The sequence below is a fragment of the Parus major genome, chromosome 2 (assembly GCF_001522545.3).
Source record: "Parus major isolate Abel chromosome 2, Parus_major1.1, whole genome shotgun sequence".
In the NCBI taxonomy this organism is placed as follows: domain Eukaryota; kingdom Metazoa; phylum Chordata; class Aves; order Passeriformes; family Paridae; genus Parus; species Parus major.
In genome coordinates, this window is record NC_031769.1 from 54,001,989 (window position 1) to 54,020,686 (window position 18,698).

The 18,698-nt window shown below is 38.6% G+C and overlaps 2 protein-coding genes across 7 annotated transcripts in view; one reads left to right on the top strand and one right to left on the bottom strand.

Annotated features, from left to right (window-relative positions):
* PDE1C (phosphodiesterase 1C) overlaps window positions 1–7,239 on the top strand; it is a 207,921-nt gene extending 200,682 nt beyond the window's left edge. For 4 of the 6 annotated variants that reach the window (XM_015619318.2, XM_015619319.2, XM_015619322.2 and 1 more), the window contains 2 exons: window positions 2,076–2,174; window positions 6,992–7,239. In XM_015619318.2, the coding sequence (XP_015474804.1) occupies window positions 2,076–2,174; window positions 6,992–7,113 (221 nt within the window). In that variant the 3' untranslated portion in view covers window positions 7,114–7,239. Of the gene's footprint in view, window positions 1–2,075; window positions 3,616–6,991 lie in introns of those variants that run through there. The other 2 variants (XM_033512002.1, XM_033512005.1) reach the window with 1 other exon arrangement.
* A 6,592-nt stretch (window positions 7,240–13,831) lies between these two features.
* The window catches only part of PPP1R17 (protein phosphatase 1 regulatory subunit 17), an 18,184-nt gene continuing 13,317 nt past the window's right edge, over window positions 13,832–18,698 (bottom strand). The window contains exon 5 of the mRNA XM_015619324.2: window positions 13,832–14,001. Within this exon, the coding sequence (XP_015474810.1) occupies window positions 13,922–14,001 (80 nt within the window). The 3' untranslated portion in view covers window positions 13,832–13,921. The remainder of the gene's footprint in view (window positions 14,002–18,698) is intronic.

Here is an 18,698-nt window from a genome sequence, read left to right on the forward strand (position 1 = left end):
AGAGAGAAAGATGATTTTTGCCATCAGACTAGGCTCGTTTTTTATGTGCAGTTGTCTACTAAGCATCAGCTCTGGCACTCATTCTTTCATCTGGTATGCAAATCAAGGCGTGATGTAGATGTAGGCCCAGGTGTTTATATCCATTGGCATCACTCCAAGAATCAAAGAAGGACCTGTACCAAAGAAGGGTTAAGAGGACATATTGTGTGCACACTACCCAGTCAAATCTGGGTTCATTTATAAGATGGTGGGTTGCACATCTCACCAGTCAGAGCAAACAGAGTGTCTAATGCACTCAGCCTCCTTGCTGAGTTAGTGTCTGGACAGCACACAGTCTATCTGTGTGATGCTACTTGTGTAACAATTCTAGTCTACACTGGCACTACCAACACTGTGCTACTAAATATGTTTTCTCTACTTTTATTGCCTTGATGATAGACATGATCTTAAAAAATAATTATTTTCCCTAAATTAAAAGGAAAAAAAAAAAAAAAAGAAAAAACTACTTAAATCACTCCAGGCATGAAGGTCGTGAGAATCATAACCTATTGAAGCCCCTTATAAAAACTCTGTGAGGTAAGTAATGTAATTTTTATTCCCATTTTACATGCAGAGAAACTGGAGTGAAAGTTATAGTCCAGGTAACAGAAGAGTCAGTGAGAAATCTGGGAGCAGAATTCCAGAGTCCTGACAGAATCTTCTGCCCATCTTAGATATACTGAAGTTTTAAGAAGTTAAATGTCATTAATCCCCTTTATCTACTACTGTCACTGTTCTTGATAAACCCCCTTAAATCTATTACCAAAGTAATCTCTTCTGGCAAAATCTCCAATAAAATTGCTGGTAACAATAAACATTTCCCCACACACAAAATAACAGCTTGGCTGAATTCATGCTGAGTAGAGAAAATGGAATTAATATGAAAAGTGAATGTGCCTCAAAGAACAGTAATTCTCCTGGTTATTTTTCAACCTTTTAATGAATGTGAAACTAATCTAGTTGAGAACAGGAAGGATTATGACTATGCAGAAATCTGGATGTGCATTTCCAAAGTTTAGAAAATCTATAGCTTTTTGTTTCCCAAGACATTTAAGGGTATGATTAATCACTTGAGGAGTTTAGCAAGATGGGAGTGTGACTGTTGTAGCATTTGAATTGATGTTAGATAGCTCCCACAGTGGAATCTTTTTTGCTTCTTCGGGTTTCTGCTAAGAGCAATGACTTTTCTTTTAAAAGAATACTAATTATTTTAGTATTCTTTTAAAATCATTAAAATCATACTAATTATTCAATTGGTTATTTTGCCAATAATAATTAAGCATAAGATGAAAATATTTTTATCATGGTCATGCTTAATTTTTTTAGTCCATCAGTGTAAAGAGGTAAGAAAGCAAGATGTAGGTTCAAATAAACAGAGTGAAGAGGTTGAGAATGGTCAGATTCATATGTAGATCACCTCCAACTTTCACAATGGCCTGTCGTTAATTGGAAAATCAGACAAAATGCCGCAAATCCACCTACACCTGAATTCTGGGAAACATTATGTCAATTCAGATTTGTTGCCTTAAAATTACTTTGACCAACAATATTTTGAAAACAATGAAGTGTTTCACTGTATATATGTAGATAGTTAAGTATAAAGTTGCTTCTTCATTTAGTTTTGGCAGTTTCATCTACTGCCTAAACTGTTGTTTTCTAACCATGAGAATATTCTTTCCTGTGTTGCTGTAGTCTGCTGAGATGTCAGAATAAGGATATGATTTCAAGATCCAGTATTTTATAGTGCTTAATTGCCCTACTTTCAATTTTGGAGATGCCTATGTTTCATTTTAGAGTTTTACGTCTATATTTATGATTTATATTTTTAAACCTTTTTTCTGTGAACTTTTTCCTAACTGTCTGTAACTACCCATTAACCCAAAAGAATCCTGGCTCTCAGGCTGAGAAACCTTCCTTGGCACAGACAGGCTGTGTTGGGTGGGATGGATACAGCTTCTGAGGAATCCATTTCTTCTCCACAAGTGAGTGGAAGCTAGGCACAGTAACCATCATTGTTCTTCCTTTGTCACCACCAGCCACCAAACCTCAACTGCATCACCTCAGGAGGCCTACTCACAACCCCGGAGGCTATTTCCCTACCTTACACAAGAAATTGGAGGAACATCCGGTGAGAGGTAAGGTGTTTGACGAGAGGGGAAGAATGAAGAAAATTCAGCATATTTCCCAGTGTTGGAATAGGAAATAGCGGAAGAGATAAAGAGGTTTCTTCTGGAATGGCAGACAGAGAACATTGTGGAATCATAGCACAGGCCACACTACATTGACAGCAGCATCAATTCTAACTAAAACTATGTGTATGGCTTAACTATACAAGATAATGGACATTTTCTTAGAAATTACTTCAACAGCCTTATTATTGCATCATATGCTCACTTATTATTAAAATATTGGTCTGTTACCTTGAAAGAATTATGTGCACAAAGTAATTGTATGTGACTTCTGTCAAATTGAGTCAATGCTTTCCTAGATTGTTGGTTTTCTTATGGTGTTCTCAATGTGACCTTCTGCCTACCACAGTTAAAACAAGAGCTATTTCAGACAGCATGGGAAAATTTTTCTTGCCTAACAGTACTGAGAATAAATGTCCTTCTGTCACAGTGTGATAGGTATTCAGGAAGATGCAGGTAGGAGGATGGAGTACAAAGAGTCCCCTCACTTCACTCACTAGGAAAAGAGCATATAGCACAACATTAAAATTCTTCTTTGCTTAAATTCTGTTGAATGTTAAATAACACTGATTGTCTTTTATGGCATTAATATAGTTGAATTTACTCCCATGCATTCTTTCAGTACACAGTGTTCCATGGGACTGAGTTTCACAGCTGAACATGTCCCTTGTGAAAAAGGTCCTCTCACCCCCAGATTTTGCACTTTGAGAAACAGTGGCAAATAGCTCTCTGTCCTCTTTCCCCAAGCCCCTGGTGATTTACATGATACCTCAACTGTTCCTTTGCAGTCCTCTTTTTAGTTTTCTCACAGGCAAACCTACTCTACTTCTAATTTTGCTTGCTGCTCTTCCCTATATCATTCTTGGTTTTAATATCATTTTGAAAGGAGAGAACAAGCACTGCATACTGTCCAAATTGCAGGTATACCCAAAATGTTTACAATAAGGTAATTACACTTTCTGTTTTACTTCTATGTTTTCTGAATAGATTTTAAAGTTGTACCTTTTCTAAATTTTTTTTTAATTTTTTTTTTTAAAGTTTTGAAACTCCTTGAGGACCGAACAATACTTTCTGTAGAATTCTCTATAAAAAAAATCCCAATTAATATTTAGCCCAAGTACACATGAGGAATTATGGAATTAGTGTTGCCTCTCTCTATATGCATCTTTCTGCACTAAATTGGTGCAAAAATGGGTCCAACACTGAACTGGTAGATTTTCCAACTACACTGAAGTAAGCTGCTGCTGCTTCTTCTTTCCTAATTGTTCACTTTTTCTTCATTTCTGCTCCCCACTTGCTTTCTTCTTCCACCAACAACTTTTCCAAATCACATCTTCTGGAGAAGCATATTAAATAGCAGAAGCAGCAATCATTCTTTACTATGAGTCCTGACCCTTTCATCATGCTTTTAAATTTATTTATGCATTTTTATTTTCCCCCCCATTGTTAACTTATTTACCCATCTTAAGATCATATGTTGCCATCCTCTTTTAATCCATGACAACTCAGTAGCTTTGACATTCTTTGCATCAGGACCTTGGAAAAATGGAGAAAACCACTGTTGGCTCCTCCAACAAGTGTCAAGGTTTGTGAAGCAAAATGTATTGTACAGAAACCCATCTGAACACTCTTTGTTCTAAGCATTTTTGTTAAAGTATCCCTGCCACCTACCAATTCTATTATTTCTATTTCTAAAAATTTGCTCACTGTTAATTAGCACTGTTATACACTACAAGTTTGTAATCAGGTTCAACACTAAAACTGCACCAGCTGGTGTATGTACCACTGGTGCATGACAATCACATTTAAATCAAGGCTGGTTATCACATGAAAAAAGCCAAAGTGTTTTCCCAGTGCTACAGATGCCCTCACTCCCTTAAGAGAGGACCAGTGCAATTCCAGGTGTACTCATCTCAAGATCTCACATCTTTTTACAATATTTTGCTAGACATCTTCACTGCCCAAGTACTCTGATGTCATCATGTTTCAGTTATTTTCATCCTTTTTAGTCTGTGCTTCATATCTGTGATGTTAACCTTAACCATCACCAGAACTTGTGACTCCAGCAGCAGGGCTGGATCACTGCCTAAACACTTTAAAAGGAATGCACTTTAAAGCCTTTTGCTTATGAAATGTGTTTTATCTCCTGGAAATTCCTAAGACTGTATTTTGCTTGTAGAATACCCTAAAATGTTTTACTCAAATAGGCTGTATACCACATATATTGTATCCATGTATGTATGTATATGTGCAAAATTACATTGTCTTTCCAAACACATTTTCTGTCTGTGTCATTTCTTCCCCATGGGACACTTTACCTAAGAGAGTTCTGCCTGTGGACAGCAAGTGACAGCACTAGGTTACTTGTAGAGGTTGAAAGAGAAACCTCTTTTTTATCTTTCATTATTATCAATAGTTTGTGTTATCATTCTTCTGTCATTAGTGTGAGAATGGTTTGTGTCATTACTCTGAGAATGGTTTGGGTTGAAAGGGGCTTTAAATATCATCTCATTCCAACTCCTCTGACATAAGCAGGGACATCTTCCACATGGGCAAGGCCCCATCTGGGCTGGCCTTGAACACTTGCAGGGATGGAGCATCTGCAGCCTCTCTGGACAAACTGTTCCAGTGCCTCACCCTTCAAATATCCAATAATAATATCCAACCTGAACCTACTCTCTCTGTTTAAATCCATTCACCCTTGTCCTACATGCCTTTGAAGAAAGTCTTTCTCTAGTTTTCTTGTAGGTCTGCTTTAGGTACTGGAAGGTGCTAAAATGTCTTGGAGCTTTCTCTTCTCCAGGACAAGCAGCCACAGCTCTCTCAGCCTGTCTTCATAGGAGAGGTTTTGCAGCCCTCTGAACATCTTCCTGGGTATCCTCTGGACCTGCTTGAACAGGTTCATGTTCTTCCTGTGCTGGGGATCCCAGGGCTGGACTCAGCATTGCAGGTGGGATCTTACCAGAGCAGAACAGAAGGGTATCACTCCTTGTCAGCTTGCTGGCCGCCCAGATTGTGATGCAGCCCTCGGACATGGTTGGCTTTCTGGGCTGCATATCCAGACTCTCATCCACCAGCACCCCTATTCCTTCTCAACAGGGCTGCATGTGATCTGTTCATTGCCCAGCTTGTATTGATACTAGAGGTTGTTTGGCCCAGGTGCAGCACCTTGCACAGGAGCAGCACCTTGCACTTGGTCTTGTTAATGTCATGAGGTTCACATGAACTCCCTTCTCAAGCTCCTCCAGGTCCCTCTGGGTGGCATCCTGTTCTCCAGGAGTGTCAGCTGCATCAGTCAGCTTGTTGACTCATGGGGAGTGCCTATGGTTTCTAAAATTTATTGGAGTTCTGGTCAGGTTCCTTTGCTCCCTCTTTTCTCCAGCTAAATCCATGCTATGCTGCATTGCTATTTAATAGAGTCGCCTCTAGAATGTGTCTGTTCACCCATGTGGTTCAGAGGCATTGTTTGATTTGTTGATTTTTTTCCTGGAGCTGGAGAAGGTGAAGAATGCTGCCAGACACTCACTGGTATAGGAATATCTCAGAATGCCTGGGGCTTTTGGCTGAAATAAAATATTGCCAAGTGGAGGAGAGAGGATGTTTGTGCAGACAGCTTCTAGCGAACACCAGATGCTTCACAAAAATAATTCCTAAGCTTACCACTTAATTATGTTGATGGCATCCAGTCTGATGTATAGAAATGTACGATGAAATGGATGGGCTCGTCTACTCAGTCCAACCCTGACATCTAGTGTACAATAAAGGGAAATTTTCCACAAAAAAAATCTGTATTTGGAGGAGGACCAGCTTTGCAGTGCACTCAGCTTTTTTCTGTATTTATGATTTCTGAGATTAATCATTGCTCCCAGCATAGAAAAAAATCTGTCCCTTTTAGCAAGTTTTACTATCATAGGCTTATGATACTGTTTAAACTTGTTATCAATAAGTCATTGCAACTATCAACACTTGAAAATTTAATCTTTTTTTCTCTTTAGTCCATTTTTGAACTGAGTCTTAGCTGTAATCACTAGGTTTCTTAGCTATGGAAAAAAGTTTGGTGCTTTGTTATTTGAAGAGTTCTTCCTTTTTTTTCTTCCTAGGAAAGAATTTAAGTCTGAATTAAAATCTGAATGTTAAAATCCACAGTGAGTTAGGCATAGGAATCTTTGAAGTATTCACATCTTATGTTTTTGGAATTTCCTGGGAACTCCTCATTGCTCCATTACTCTGGCACCCTATTGTCATGGGTTTAAAACTAACTGAAATTTACTATGAACTTTTTGTGAATTTTTAACTTAAAGTGACATCACTTCATTACCACTAACATTTTTCCTTATCTCTCACAGACCTGCTAAGTATCGCTGGGCAGCCACCTTAGTGTGGGTCCCAGACTACAGTCACAGAATCACTAAGGCTGGATCACAGCTCTGGAGTTTGCATGTTCATATATAGCTCACCAAGGCAGGTTATAATGGGCTGTGTCCAGTTTGGCTGTGAAAATCTCCAAAGATGCACACTACTCTCTCTCTTGTAGGACCAAAAGCCAATATCATAGAGTAGAAACTGGCTTTAAATGTTCACTCTTTCTATTTGTAGACCTATACGGTCAAAATTTTGGTATTTCTGTTTGCACCACATCACTTTTTGGGGAGGGAAAATATAAGGAACAGAATAATATCTGTTTAGGAATTTATCTAAATACAAGTGAAAACCAAAATTTTTATTGTGCTTCACTGACATGCATTTTTGATTTTTGCTTGTAGATGCTATTCCTGGGCAGGATCTCTGCATACAAGAATACTGTAAGGCCATGTGTAAAAAGTGTAATCTCAAATGGTGGAAATTGCATGTAACATACAGGAAGAGAATATGTTATAATATCTAAGTGTATCAATTAATTTTGGTCAAGCATTACACAATTATCAATTTATTAACCAGTAAGACAAAATTTCAACCAGACAAAAATTCAATGTAAGTTTTGCTAAACTCAATGCCTGTGAATTCTGTTTTATCTATGAATAAAGTGTGAGTTTACAAACATCATGAATATATCTTTGGATTTGTTTCACATAACCTATGAACCTAATATTTAGCACTATAGAAATGCTCATCACAACCCCTTAAGATGGGTGATGGGCTTCCTGTAATCCTTAGTTGAAAGCTGTTAAAAGTGTAAGACCATTAAATCTCTTAGTCCAAATTTTATTGTAAATGGAGACCTGTATCTTGGTTTCTAGGTAGAGGGTAATTGGTAATTTGCTTCAAAACTATTAACCATTAACAATCTCCTGACTGCAATCAGTCTTTTATTCACTGATTGAAGCACTTAGTTCCCACCTGAAGGTTTGAAGTGGTTGTTCAATGTTCAGCTTGAGTGTACCATTTTTGAACAGAGGCTTGTTTGGCCACCCCATCTGAGGGTGGTGTTCCTGCCAAAATGGGCTTGATGACTTTAAAAGGTCCTCTTAAAATTAGTGTTTGTTGGTGGATAGTTTTCTCTGCTTTCTGAAAAGCAGTATTAACCATGAATAAGCTGTTTTCCCAGGTAGACTATTGTTTTTCTGCATCTTTAAAACTGCAGGAATAAAATCTTATGGGTCTGGTAAGATTATTAGGTCCTTTCTGCTGTGTATGTACAGTCCAGAGCTTGCAAATCCCCAGTAAATATGTACTGGATCAGTAGGGTGTATAGGGCCTAGTGATTGGTATATATTGGCTTCAAAAAATAGGAGTTGTAGGGCCTCATCATGGAGGGGTGTCCAATCTCACTTTGCCTTTTTCAATAGCAAATCATATAAAGGCCTTGCAATTATTGAGAAATCAGGAATGTGTTTCCTCCAAAAAATCAGCAGGCCTAAAGCATGCTGCAGGTCTTTCTAGTCTCTGGTGTTTTAATTTGGTCTAGGTGGGTGAGGGCTGCCAGGGAGAACACAGGCAATTCCTCCTTTCCACCAGGTTCCCAAGAATTTTACTTCTTGAGCAGGGGGTTGTACTTTTTCAGGAGGAATATATAAGTCCAGGGACTCTAGATACTTAATAATGTCTGTTTGTGTTGATTGTACTGGTGAAATTTCATCCTCTGCTACCTAAATGTCATCAATGTATTGGTATATTTTTACTCCTGGTGCAGGAGGAAGGAGTGACAATTCCTGTGCCAGTGCATGATGTGCTAGAGTGGGTGAGTGTTTAAGTCACTGTTGGAGGAGGGTGAAAGTGTATTGCTGTCTCACCCACATGAAAGCAAAATGCTCCTGATCCTCTTCCTGCAGGGCAACCATAAAGAACATATCCTTGACACCAATAGGGGCCATAATTTTATAAGCCTGTATCGTAGCTATCAGCTCAGCAATATTTGGGACTGCTGTGGTGACAGGCCCCAAATTTGAGTTAAGACATGAATAGTTCACTGTCAGTCTCCAATTGCTGTTTGGCATGTGGACTGGTCAGACAGGAGGATTGTAAGGAGAATGTGTTGCAATCACTGTTCCTCTTTCAAATCTCCAATAACCGGGATGATTCCTTCACTGTCTCACAAGGGTAAGGGGTAAGGTTTGGCATTGGAGGATGGGGGAAATTGGCATAAGGAGGGGGGAAAAGCAGGGGCAGAACTTCATAAACACAGATGTTGGGTTTCCTCCCCTAAAGCCCATATTTTTTCTTCTTCATTAGTCCAAGACCTTCCCTTAAGGTCTAGCCCCAAAAAATCTGTAGGAAATTTACCCTAAATGATTAGGGTTTCAACTGCTTTCTCCTCTCTTGGTAACCAGCATTTTACCTTTGCTGTTGTCAGGAGTTGTGTGTATCCAAAATGATCCACAAGTATACACTGATTCCACATGAAGAGGTGTCCTCAATTTTAAGGGCAGACATTTGAACACCAGTATCTACTAGAAAAGTTACAGGGATTTTGTGGGTGCCAACAGGACAGCTTATTAATAAGTTTCCTCTGTAGTTTTTGGTAAGCCCTTTGTCCCCTGGATTACCTTCTTGGGATGAAGATAGGAGTTTCCTGTCACATTCCCTTTCTGTGTTCCCTTGAGGGAAGGACTGTAGCAGGGATAGCTTTTACTGTTATCTCTCCTTTGCTGGCTTTCTCAATTTAATATCTCTAATTTATTAGTGGGTTGGCCATCCATTAAGGTTTTTGGGATCCCTTTGTGTAAGCCCACATTCCACAAAAGGGTATTTCTTTTTTCCTTGTGTTCTTCCCTTGTGTTAGCTCCCTTGCCCAGGGGAGGACATTACCTTTTGGAGTCTTACGGGAGGCACAGTTGTTTTGCACTGTGTGCTGAGTTGATTTAAAATCAGTTGTACTAGGAGGTATTAGGTCATATTTTCTTCCATAATTAATTAATTCTTGTGCCACCTACCCCCAGGTCCAAATTTTACTTTATTCTCAGTTATGGTTGGAGTAATTGCTGCCTCCAAGGTGACTACAGCTCTTTCCTCTTTCATGAGGCTTTTTATTTGTCCTTTTAGCTGGATGCCTATGATTTTCATAGCTTCAGGGTGGCCTCTGATAAGAGGTATCATTATTTCAGGGTCTACAGTCGTCATCATAGGGGACATCATACAATGGTGTTAACTCCCTATCATGCATCATTTGTAAACAAGCAGCTTTTTCATGCTTTCTACAATCTGATTAATGTTTCCCACTACAGCCAGGGGATCTCCTCTCTCCAGTGGTTTGAGTCCACCAGCCCAAAAAGCATTAATTTCATCAAGAAGCAATCTTTTGCAAAGCACTTTACTGACCAAAAAAAAGAGGAAAACTCACAAAGGGTATCTTGCTTTGTTTCTCTAACACAAAATGATCAATCATAAAAATTAGCAATTTATTAATTTATTTGAATCAGCACTCTAGTTTTAAGGGGTTCATGTCCCATAATTAAATGTTACAATCCACTTTATTATGGAGGAGCATTAATCTCTGTGAATTGTGGAAAGAACTTCAGGTTCAAATATTCCCCAAAATGTAATCAAAACTCAAACGTTATATGTTGATACAAAAAAAAATTATATATATATATATATATAAAAAAAATATATATTTTTTATATATATATATATATAAAATATATATATATTATATATATATATATATATATATATTCACTGTATTAACTGTAAAAGAGGCAAAGAGAGAGAAAGGGAGAGAAAGGGGAAAGTAGAGAAAAGTTGGATAAAAGCTAAGAGTACTTTACAAGCACAGGATAATTTACCAAACACATTTGCTATATTTTCATTGAGGGGGGTGGGGGGACGAAGCATGTGGTCCCTGCAGCTGACTTTGGTTCACTCTTGTTGCTCACACCAAAGGATGCAGGAGCAGAGGAGGGTTTCCACAAGTCACCTGTGTGTCACAGTAGGTTACTGCTTTCCCCAGGCTGGAGGCACCCAAGGCTTGGTGGTGTCTCACCTTTTGGAGGATTTAGGTTCTTTTCACAGCTCCGAAAAACCTTGGAAGGCAGCAGTGGAGGGGAGTTGGGGGGGAAGGCAATGGCCAGAGTTTCTTTCATTCTCTTCCTTCTCTCTAGTTTTGCCTTCCTATTTCCTTTCCTATGTCGAGGCAGGCTGCTCTTAGTGTTCAGATGTTCAAAGAGAGTGATAATGATGAAGCACTTTTTGAGGCATTATTTTTACTAACAGGTCCTTATACCTACTTGCTAGGAACGTTACAAAACCTCCTATTTACTTAATTGATCAAGTGAAAAATTACTTTTAATTTTTCATGTTGGTCCTGGGAAGAAAAAAAGATAAAATGGCTGTGAATAGGCCATTTTTTAAGGAAACAGTAGCATTCTTCTGCTGGGCTTCAATTTCATCAGTACAGGGATGGTAAATTAGGCTGCTGTGCCATCAGAGATGTCACTCAGACTGTAACTCCTCTTTGCTGAGCAATATACAGTGCTAGGCTTAAAGGATGCTAATTTTTTTTGTTTTTTTATTTCCCATTAAAATATGTCATCATTTCCCAGGCTTGGAAACAGATTCTTTTCAGAGCAGTAAAATCAGTCACATCCTTTCTGTACTCCTGCTTTGTGTTGTTAAGCCCCTTCATGTCTAAACATGCAGATTTTCATGGCTAATTCATTGCTGATGTTAATTTGAATCTTTTCAGGACTCCACACTTCACTCTTGCTGTATTGTGCTGTATTGGGTCTGGCTGAAATAGAGTTAATTTTCCCTTAGCAGCCCTCCCAGTGCTGTGCTTTGCATTGGTAGCTGGAAAGGAGTTGATAACACACCAGTGTTTGGTCTGCTGCTGAGCAGCACTGGCACAGCACTGGTGCTGTCTCTTGAACAATTCTCTCCCATGCCTCCTATCAAGGGACTGGGAGTGGGCAAGGTCCTGGGAGGGGACACACTAGGCCAAAATAGCTGACCCAAATAAACCAAATTCCACACCATATGACATTAGCTCAGATACAAAACTATGAGGAAGAGGAGGAATTGGGGGCATTTGTTATGCTACCATTTTTGGCTTCTGGAGCAACCACTCCAGAAGCTGAAATCCTGCTTCCTGGGAAGTGGCTGAATAACACTTACTGATGGGAAGTAGATATTGTTTTCTCTTTAGTGACAGCTGCAGCCAGTCTGAAGCTGCACAGATAAATTTGGCTATAACAGACCTCCAGACCTGACCAGTCTGGAAGCAAACAAGTCTCTGGATGAAACAATAATAGGTTGGATTACAACTCAATCAGGGGACCCCAGCCACTCCCATTCTATCCTGAACATAGACATCTAACTGGCCAGGGAGCTGGGCAGTGCTGAGACCCCGACCAATCAGGTGGGTAAATGTGGGAATTTTGAAACCCCTATAAAAGGGTGTGTTTTTCAGTAAATCTTGGCTGATTGTCACATGATCTTCGGTGAGTCCTGTCTTGTGCCCGTCTCCAAACTGCAACCCCAATGTAACACCCTTTTGCTTATGCATGAGTAAACCTCTGCTTTTCTTTTGTTTTATACTTTACTTTTGCAAACTGACTTATCTCAACCTACTAGTTGGTTTGCATCATATTTTCTCTCCATTGTCCTGCTGTAAAGGGGAGTGATAGAGCAGCCTGCTGGGTACCTGGTATCTAGCCGAGGTCAACTCAATACATATTCACTGAAAATATTCACCAACTCCACTGGTAAAGGTAGACCTGAGTCATACATATGTCTTGCCATGTAGTTGTTGTGACATACTTTACTGTGGATTTTATATTAATATTGTTATTTGAACTATTGATTGTTTATATTTTAAATATTTTGTTTTCTCACTGATAAATTAATGGGATAAAAGCAAGTACACTTTCTAAGAGGCATCCCATTACTAATATAGCAGACCTTTTGTACAATTTAATATGCAATTATTTATTGTAAGCTCATTGGTTACATCTCGAGAGTATACATTCACATACATTTGTGAATGGACTGCATTCTCATGAAAGATGCTGGGTCAATCACAGTGGCAAATGGAGTTCATACCAAACTACTATGGTCCTCAGCTGTCTGCCTAAGTGAGTTAAAAAGATGACTAAATTCAGTCTGTCAGGCTAGATAATCTTCAGCCTGTCTGCTTAGTTCCCTAAGGGTTCAGCTGGCAGTGCTACTCCATCTAGCCCAGAGTTATTTAGACAAGCAAAAAGTGACCAGTTCTATCTTTTGTTTTTTGGTAGATATTTTGGTAGATATTCTACCAATACCCATTTCTCTACAAATGCTGAAGGCTGTAGCTGGTTGTGAAAAAAATTAGTGTTTGGATCATTGAGGCAAACTATTAAAAAAGTCACACGATGCTCTTCTACCTTGCAGTAAGCATATGCCATCGAGTAACATTATTCCTTTTACTCAATTTATACCTCCCTGCTGTGATTTTGAATCTTTACAACCTCTCCTGACTGATTACCTAGGACTCAATTTAAAAAGCAGATGTGAAAAGAAATTATTTGTAGGAAAAGGATCAACTATCCAACTATTATATCTTTCACCAAGCCAGTAGAGACAATTGTGTACAGGTTGCACTTCCCTAATGTTTCTCCTCTGAGATCTCTGCCCTCCATCCTGTTTGACGTGTCTGCCAACGCTGAGAGCCCTAAGGAGTAAATTTTAATTCTACAGTAAATTTATCTTTTCCTCCTTACAGACACAAGTCATGAGCAGATACAGGCAGAGGAAATTTTTGCTTTGCATTTCAGGGGCTCTAGAGTTGAATCCTTGACCTCTCACCTTCTCCATCTATCCCATCAGCTCTGCACATGGAGATTTTCACTGTGGTTGGTATTACTCCAGGAAAGGAAAGCTGGACAAATGAGGTAAAGTGTCAGGCAAAAAAAGCTATTTGAATAATTAGTTGATGTTATGCTACTCAGAACTACCACTTCTAGTGCCACGTGCTGTATGGGTATCACACTGTGCAAAGCTAGATCTGATCTGAGGTGGATTCCTCATTGACAAAAACGCTCTGAAGCTACTTGTAGTAAACCAACAGAATCCTTCAAAACCTGTGTAATTGAAATTTCTTCCATCATCTCCAGTGATGTTTGCTGGGAATTATGAGTAAGCAGGTAAGCACTTGATAATAGTTTAAATTCAAGTGTACAATTGAGAAAATTATTTATAAAGATGAAAGATCTTTTTTAAAGTGCTGCCACTTTGAATGACCCATGATTATTTACACTGTATTATTGAAGTATCACTGTAATCTAACTGTGGATTGTGTCTCCATCCTTTTCTTCATCTTCCATAATCACCGTTTGTTCTTCTTCTATAAACAGCTTAGTGCCTTAAAAAGAGAAGAACACAACAAACAAACAACAAACAAACAAAATAAAAGGTGAAAAGAGGAGTTGATTTAATGTACTTTTTAGAAAATATAAGGCTAAAGAGAGTTTTTCAGTTCTTTCTTGTTTTTTGTATTTTAATGTCGTTTTCCAGCATTATGTGAGTTATCTTCATTTCCTTTTGGCATTTCAGTCTCCTAATACATAGTGAACTAGAGCTGAATCACTGCATTTTTAGCTAAAATTATTAAGCACTATTAAGTCCAGCATATTTTTGATACCTTTAAAAAGAGACTGATGTTTCATTTGGGAATCTGTTTGTTAGAAAGGTTTGGGTGGCTAAATAAGGGAAAGAGCTTGCATGATGAAGCAAGTACTGTAATTAATCTTTGTGGCAGAAACAGTTTTTGTGGATATGTATGTTTTCTCTATGTATGTAGCCATAATACTTAGATTTTGCAAGTGCAGGTGACAAAAGAGATGTTAAAATACCCACATGACAAGTGCCATCTCCACTGAAATGATATAGTATCAATAAATTGCAAAAGCTACTGAATTAAGAACAATGTGAAAATAGACTTGGATTGTAGATCGTGCATCCCACAAATTTATCTCCTCTCCTTTCTCTGTGTCTTTCTTTCTCTTTTTCTCTGTTAAACCAATAAGTCTGCCTTTGGGGATCTGGAGGGTTTTGTAAAATACCAAGGTATAACAAAAGTTGTAACTGCTCTCCACATCAAAAAAATAAGAGTGATGCAAGAACAACACATTAAGTACAAAATGTTTTTGAAACCTATTTTAACATAGGTTAAATATTTTAGCATACTGTGCTGGGCTTGCCTGTTTCCAATAAAAATCAATTGACCTCTGTGATGGATTTTATGCCCACATGCCTTGGTGTGGATGTTAACAGTCTATAAACAGGATGAGGGACACCATTGCTTTGAGACCAATGAAATCTCTCCTTTTAAATTTGATCTCCTACTGGTGGCTAGCCAGCCATGCTGTTCTGTCAAATCAACTTGTTTTGATTCTTTCTGCATCAACAATTCTTTCAAGAGAAGGCTTTCAGTATTGACCATGTCTGAAAATAGGATAATACCACAGAGGAAGATTTTCTTCAAATCTGGAGTCTTTTCAGAGGAGACAAATTAATGAAAATATTGACCTATACTGCACTTCATTTAAGTTAGCTCCATCTTTATTTACATGCAGTTCTTGTGAACTAGCTGGTTTCAGCAGCACTATGAGATAAACTGAAAGGCATAAATTAATGTTAATTTGAAACACAAAGCACTTCATTTGTTCAAGCAGCAATTAAGTAACTATTGCTGTTAACAGCAAAGAATGATGCCATTTTATGGAGATGGATGTAAATATTCCTAAACAGACTTCTATCCTTATAGGCAACCTAGGCATATACAGGCATGGTTTTTTTCCTTTTGTCTTTGGGGTGTGGGTTGTGTGTGCTCCAAAGGAGAGTGTGTGTTATTTGTTGTTGGTTTTTACATCCTGGACCATTTGAGGAACAGGGAAAACATAACTAATATATGCTTAAAATGTACCTCCAAACGTGTGACAAAATCCAATCTATGTGCATTTGCTATTGAGACAATTACAGAAACAGTCTGCTAAGATGCTGCCTCTCTGTACAGAGCTTTTCAGATCCTTTATTCTGGATCTGTTTTCCAGTGTTTAACTGCCTGTAGCAGACTTATGCCTGTAGCAGGCAAAGTAACCTATGTATTTAAATGCCTGAATTCCATTCCCTTCCTGTTCTAAGGATGCATATTTACTTTTCAAGATACATAGCAACGTACATCAATCTGCTGGTTGAAATTCACCAATGATGCCTCTATTATTTTCTATGAAAGGCCTTTGCTTAAAGGCTGGTCCAATATTTGCTACTTATTTACTTGCAGATTTATTCCATCTGGAAGTGCACACAAAGAAACTAAGCTTTTGTGGAACTGCTGTGCAAAACAGAACCTGAATTACAGACTTAGAGACCCAAGAAGACCCAGCAGGACTATGTGAGCTAAGTAAATATAGACAAATCTTTCTGTCCTGTCTCCTTGTTATTAGTTGTGCTGAAGTAAGCAGCACTCAGTGCTACGTGGTATGGGAGTCTTGGAGTGGCTACCTAGAACAGAGGCTAGACAGAGTTAAGAGAATAAAGTAGGCATTTATTAAAGGCCTTCAGTAGCTACATCTTAGGCAGTGTAAAAACCTCACAGAGGCTACACCCGAGATGGATGGTGGTCACAGGTTTTTCAGACAGATATAAGTTTGGTCTATTTGCATGTCAGGGGTTAATTCTCTAATTACAGCGTCAGGTAATGAAGCCATATTTCCCCATCTTGATCCGCCCCAATTCACTTTTGTTTATACATCTCAGGGCCTGAGGCTGTGGTGTGTGCTTGGATCACAGGCCCAGAGGGATTATTTTGTCTAACTAAAATGTGAAGACAGTTAACTACACTTTATATGGAGTTTGGAGTTATGCATTAATGCAGCACAGGTTTTGAAAAATATAAAAGCTAAAATCTTAAGGCATAAGTATCTTTTGTGAGCTGATAATGAGGATTGTAACTACTTCTAATATTTCCCCTTCAAATGCCCTGCAAACCACTAGGAGATACCAATTCAAGAAACTCCACTTAATTCTAGTAAAAGAGTTTAATTAACAGAGTGTTCTCTTGAATAGCTGTCCACACAAATACTTTATTGTAAATGCAGCTAAAATGGAAGAAGTGTTATCCCTCTTTGTTTTGACCAGCACTCCTAGGACAGTCCCTCTCCCTTTGGGTGGCCAGAGAGATTTTCTGTCACAAACAAAACTAGTCAAAGGTACCATGAAGAAAATTAATACATCTACTGGGTGGCATGTGGTCCAAGTGAGAAGCAGAATAAGTTTTACACCTTGCAAGCACCCAATCCAATTGGGAAATGCAGATAAAGAAAGGGGGCTACTAAATTAGTTATCTGAAATCTCTCAAGGGTCAGGCTTCTAAATGTATTCAGCCTTCAAACTTCTACTAATTGGCACAGTTAATGTTGTGCCGTGTCCATATAAATGAGTCATGGGCAGATGTCTCCTTCAGTGGCAAACTCTCCTTCAGTCACCCAACACCTTGTCTTTCCAAAGACAAGAAGACCAGAAGAATTAGAAGAATTAGACCAGAAGACAAAATATAATCAGATTTCTAATGGTCTTTTTTTCTGCATCACTTGACAGCAAATGGCTTGAATCTGATCCAAGCCCATAGTCAGCTCAGGAATACTCTATTGTCATTCCCACTTAGCATTATATAGTCTATTAACTAAATTAAAGGCCTTCAGGCCTGTGGATTAGAGCTAGAATGTAAATACATGTGTAAATATGGGAATACAGTTCCTGAAATGTGGCTGACTGAGGTTTCCTAATCAAATGAGAGATAACTAGTAAAACCAGTTTCAAGCCCTCATTCTCTCTCAAGCCCAGAAAACCAGTTAAGGTGGCTCCTTTGGGAAAATAACACACCTTCATTGAAAACCTCTGGGTGAGAAGAATGAAAGTTTAACCCTTCACTTCTTGCCTTTCCCAACTCAGCTGCAGTTGTCCCTAGGCAGTCTGTAGATGTGCTATCTTGCCTTTTCTGATTTGTAGCCCAGGAGGTATGGCTTAGATCTAGGTGGCACCTGACAAATAGATGATTTAAGAAAACTTCTTCTGCCTAGTTTTTGGCTTACTAACAGAAACACTCATGTTTTTGTGAGCCATTGTGGTTCTAGAGTCTACCTAAAAATTGCAAGTACTTGCAAATTCTCTGGGAAATTATGATTACATTATATTTACCCTCTGTTTCCTTTAGCCAGATCCCTTGGCAAATATTAACAGAACAATCAAATAAACAATCCTTAAAATAGGTCTGCAGGATGAGTTGCATTTCATAATACACACAGCTAGGAAAGCAGAGGTAGGGAGGCTAAGTTATTTATGTAAACAGCAAACAGAGAAAGACTAGCTTACAAATGTTTCCCAAATCAAACATGTTTCTCACTCCTTTAAACCCAGAATTTCTAAACTGCATTCAGTAAAGCACGTTTTCTTCACAAGCTGTCAGAGGCATCATATCAAAGAAGTTTTATACAAATCACTACCATTTTGAGTTCCCATTTGTATTCCCTTTCCATTGTTTTGAATTAAAATGCCAATTTTTCCTTGAAATTGCTAGTGGTCCATGGAAAGTTTATAACCTCTTCTGTAGCCTTCTCTGGGCTACATCACTCTCTGAGTTTTGAATCCTGAACTCGGCTGGGAACATCTGGAGTTCATCAGTTTGCAAAGTGATTCATTGGTAATGATCTTGCTATTGATTGTGGTAAGCATTTGATACACTGCTAGTATGGGTCCATCTGAGAGCTGGCAACCTCTGTTTGGGTCTTACATTTCAGCTGTCTCTAGCATCTGCTCTAAAAAGGTTGGTTTATGTGCTATAACTAGGTAATCAGAATTGCATAAATATTCTTTTCCTTCATCACTTCTTAATTTAAATATAAGAGGGGACATGATCATAACGCACAGTGCATCTTTATTTAGTATATGTTCCTAAATTCTTACTCCTGACTGTACCCAAAAGGCAGGTTAGCTCTATTCAAATGATCTATGATAGGCCTTCCCTTCCCTTCCCTTCCCTTCCCTTCCCTTCCCTTCCCT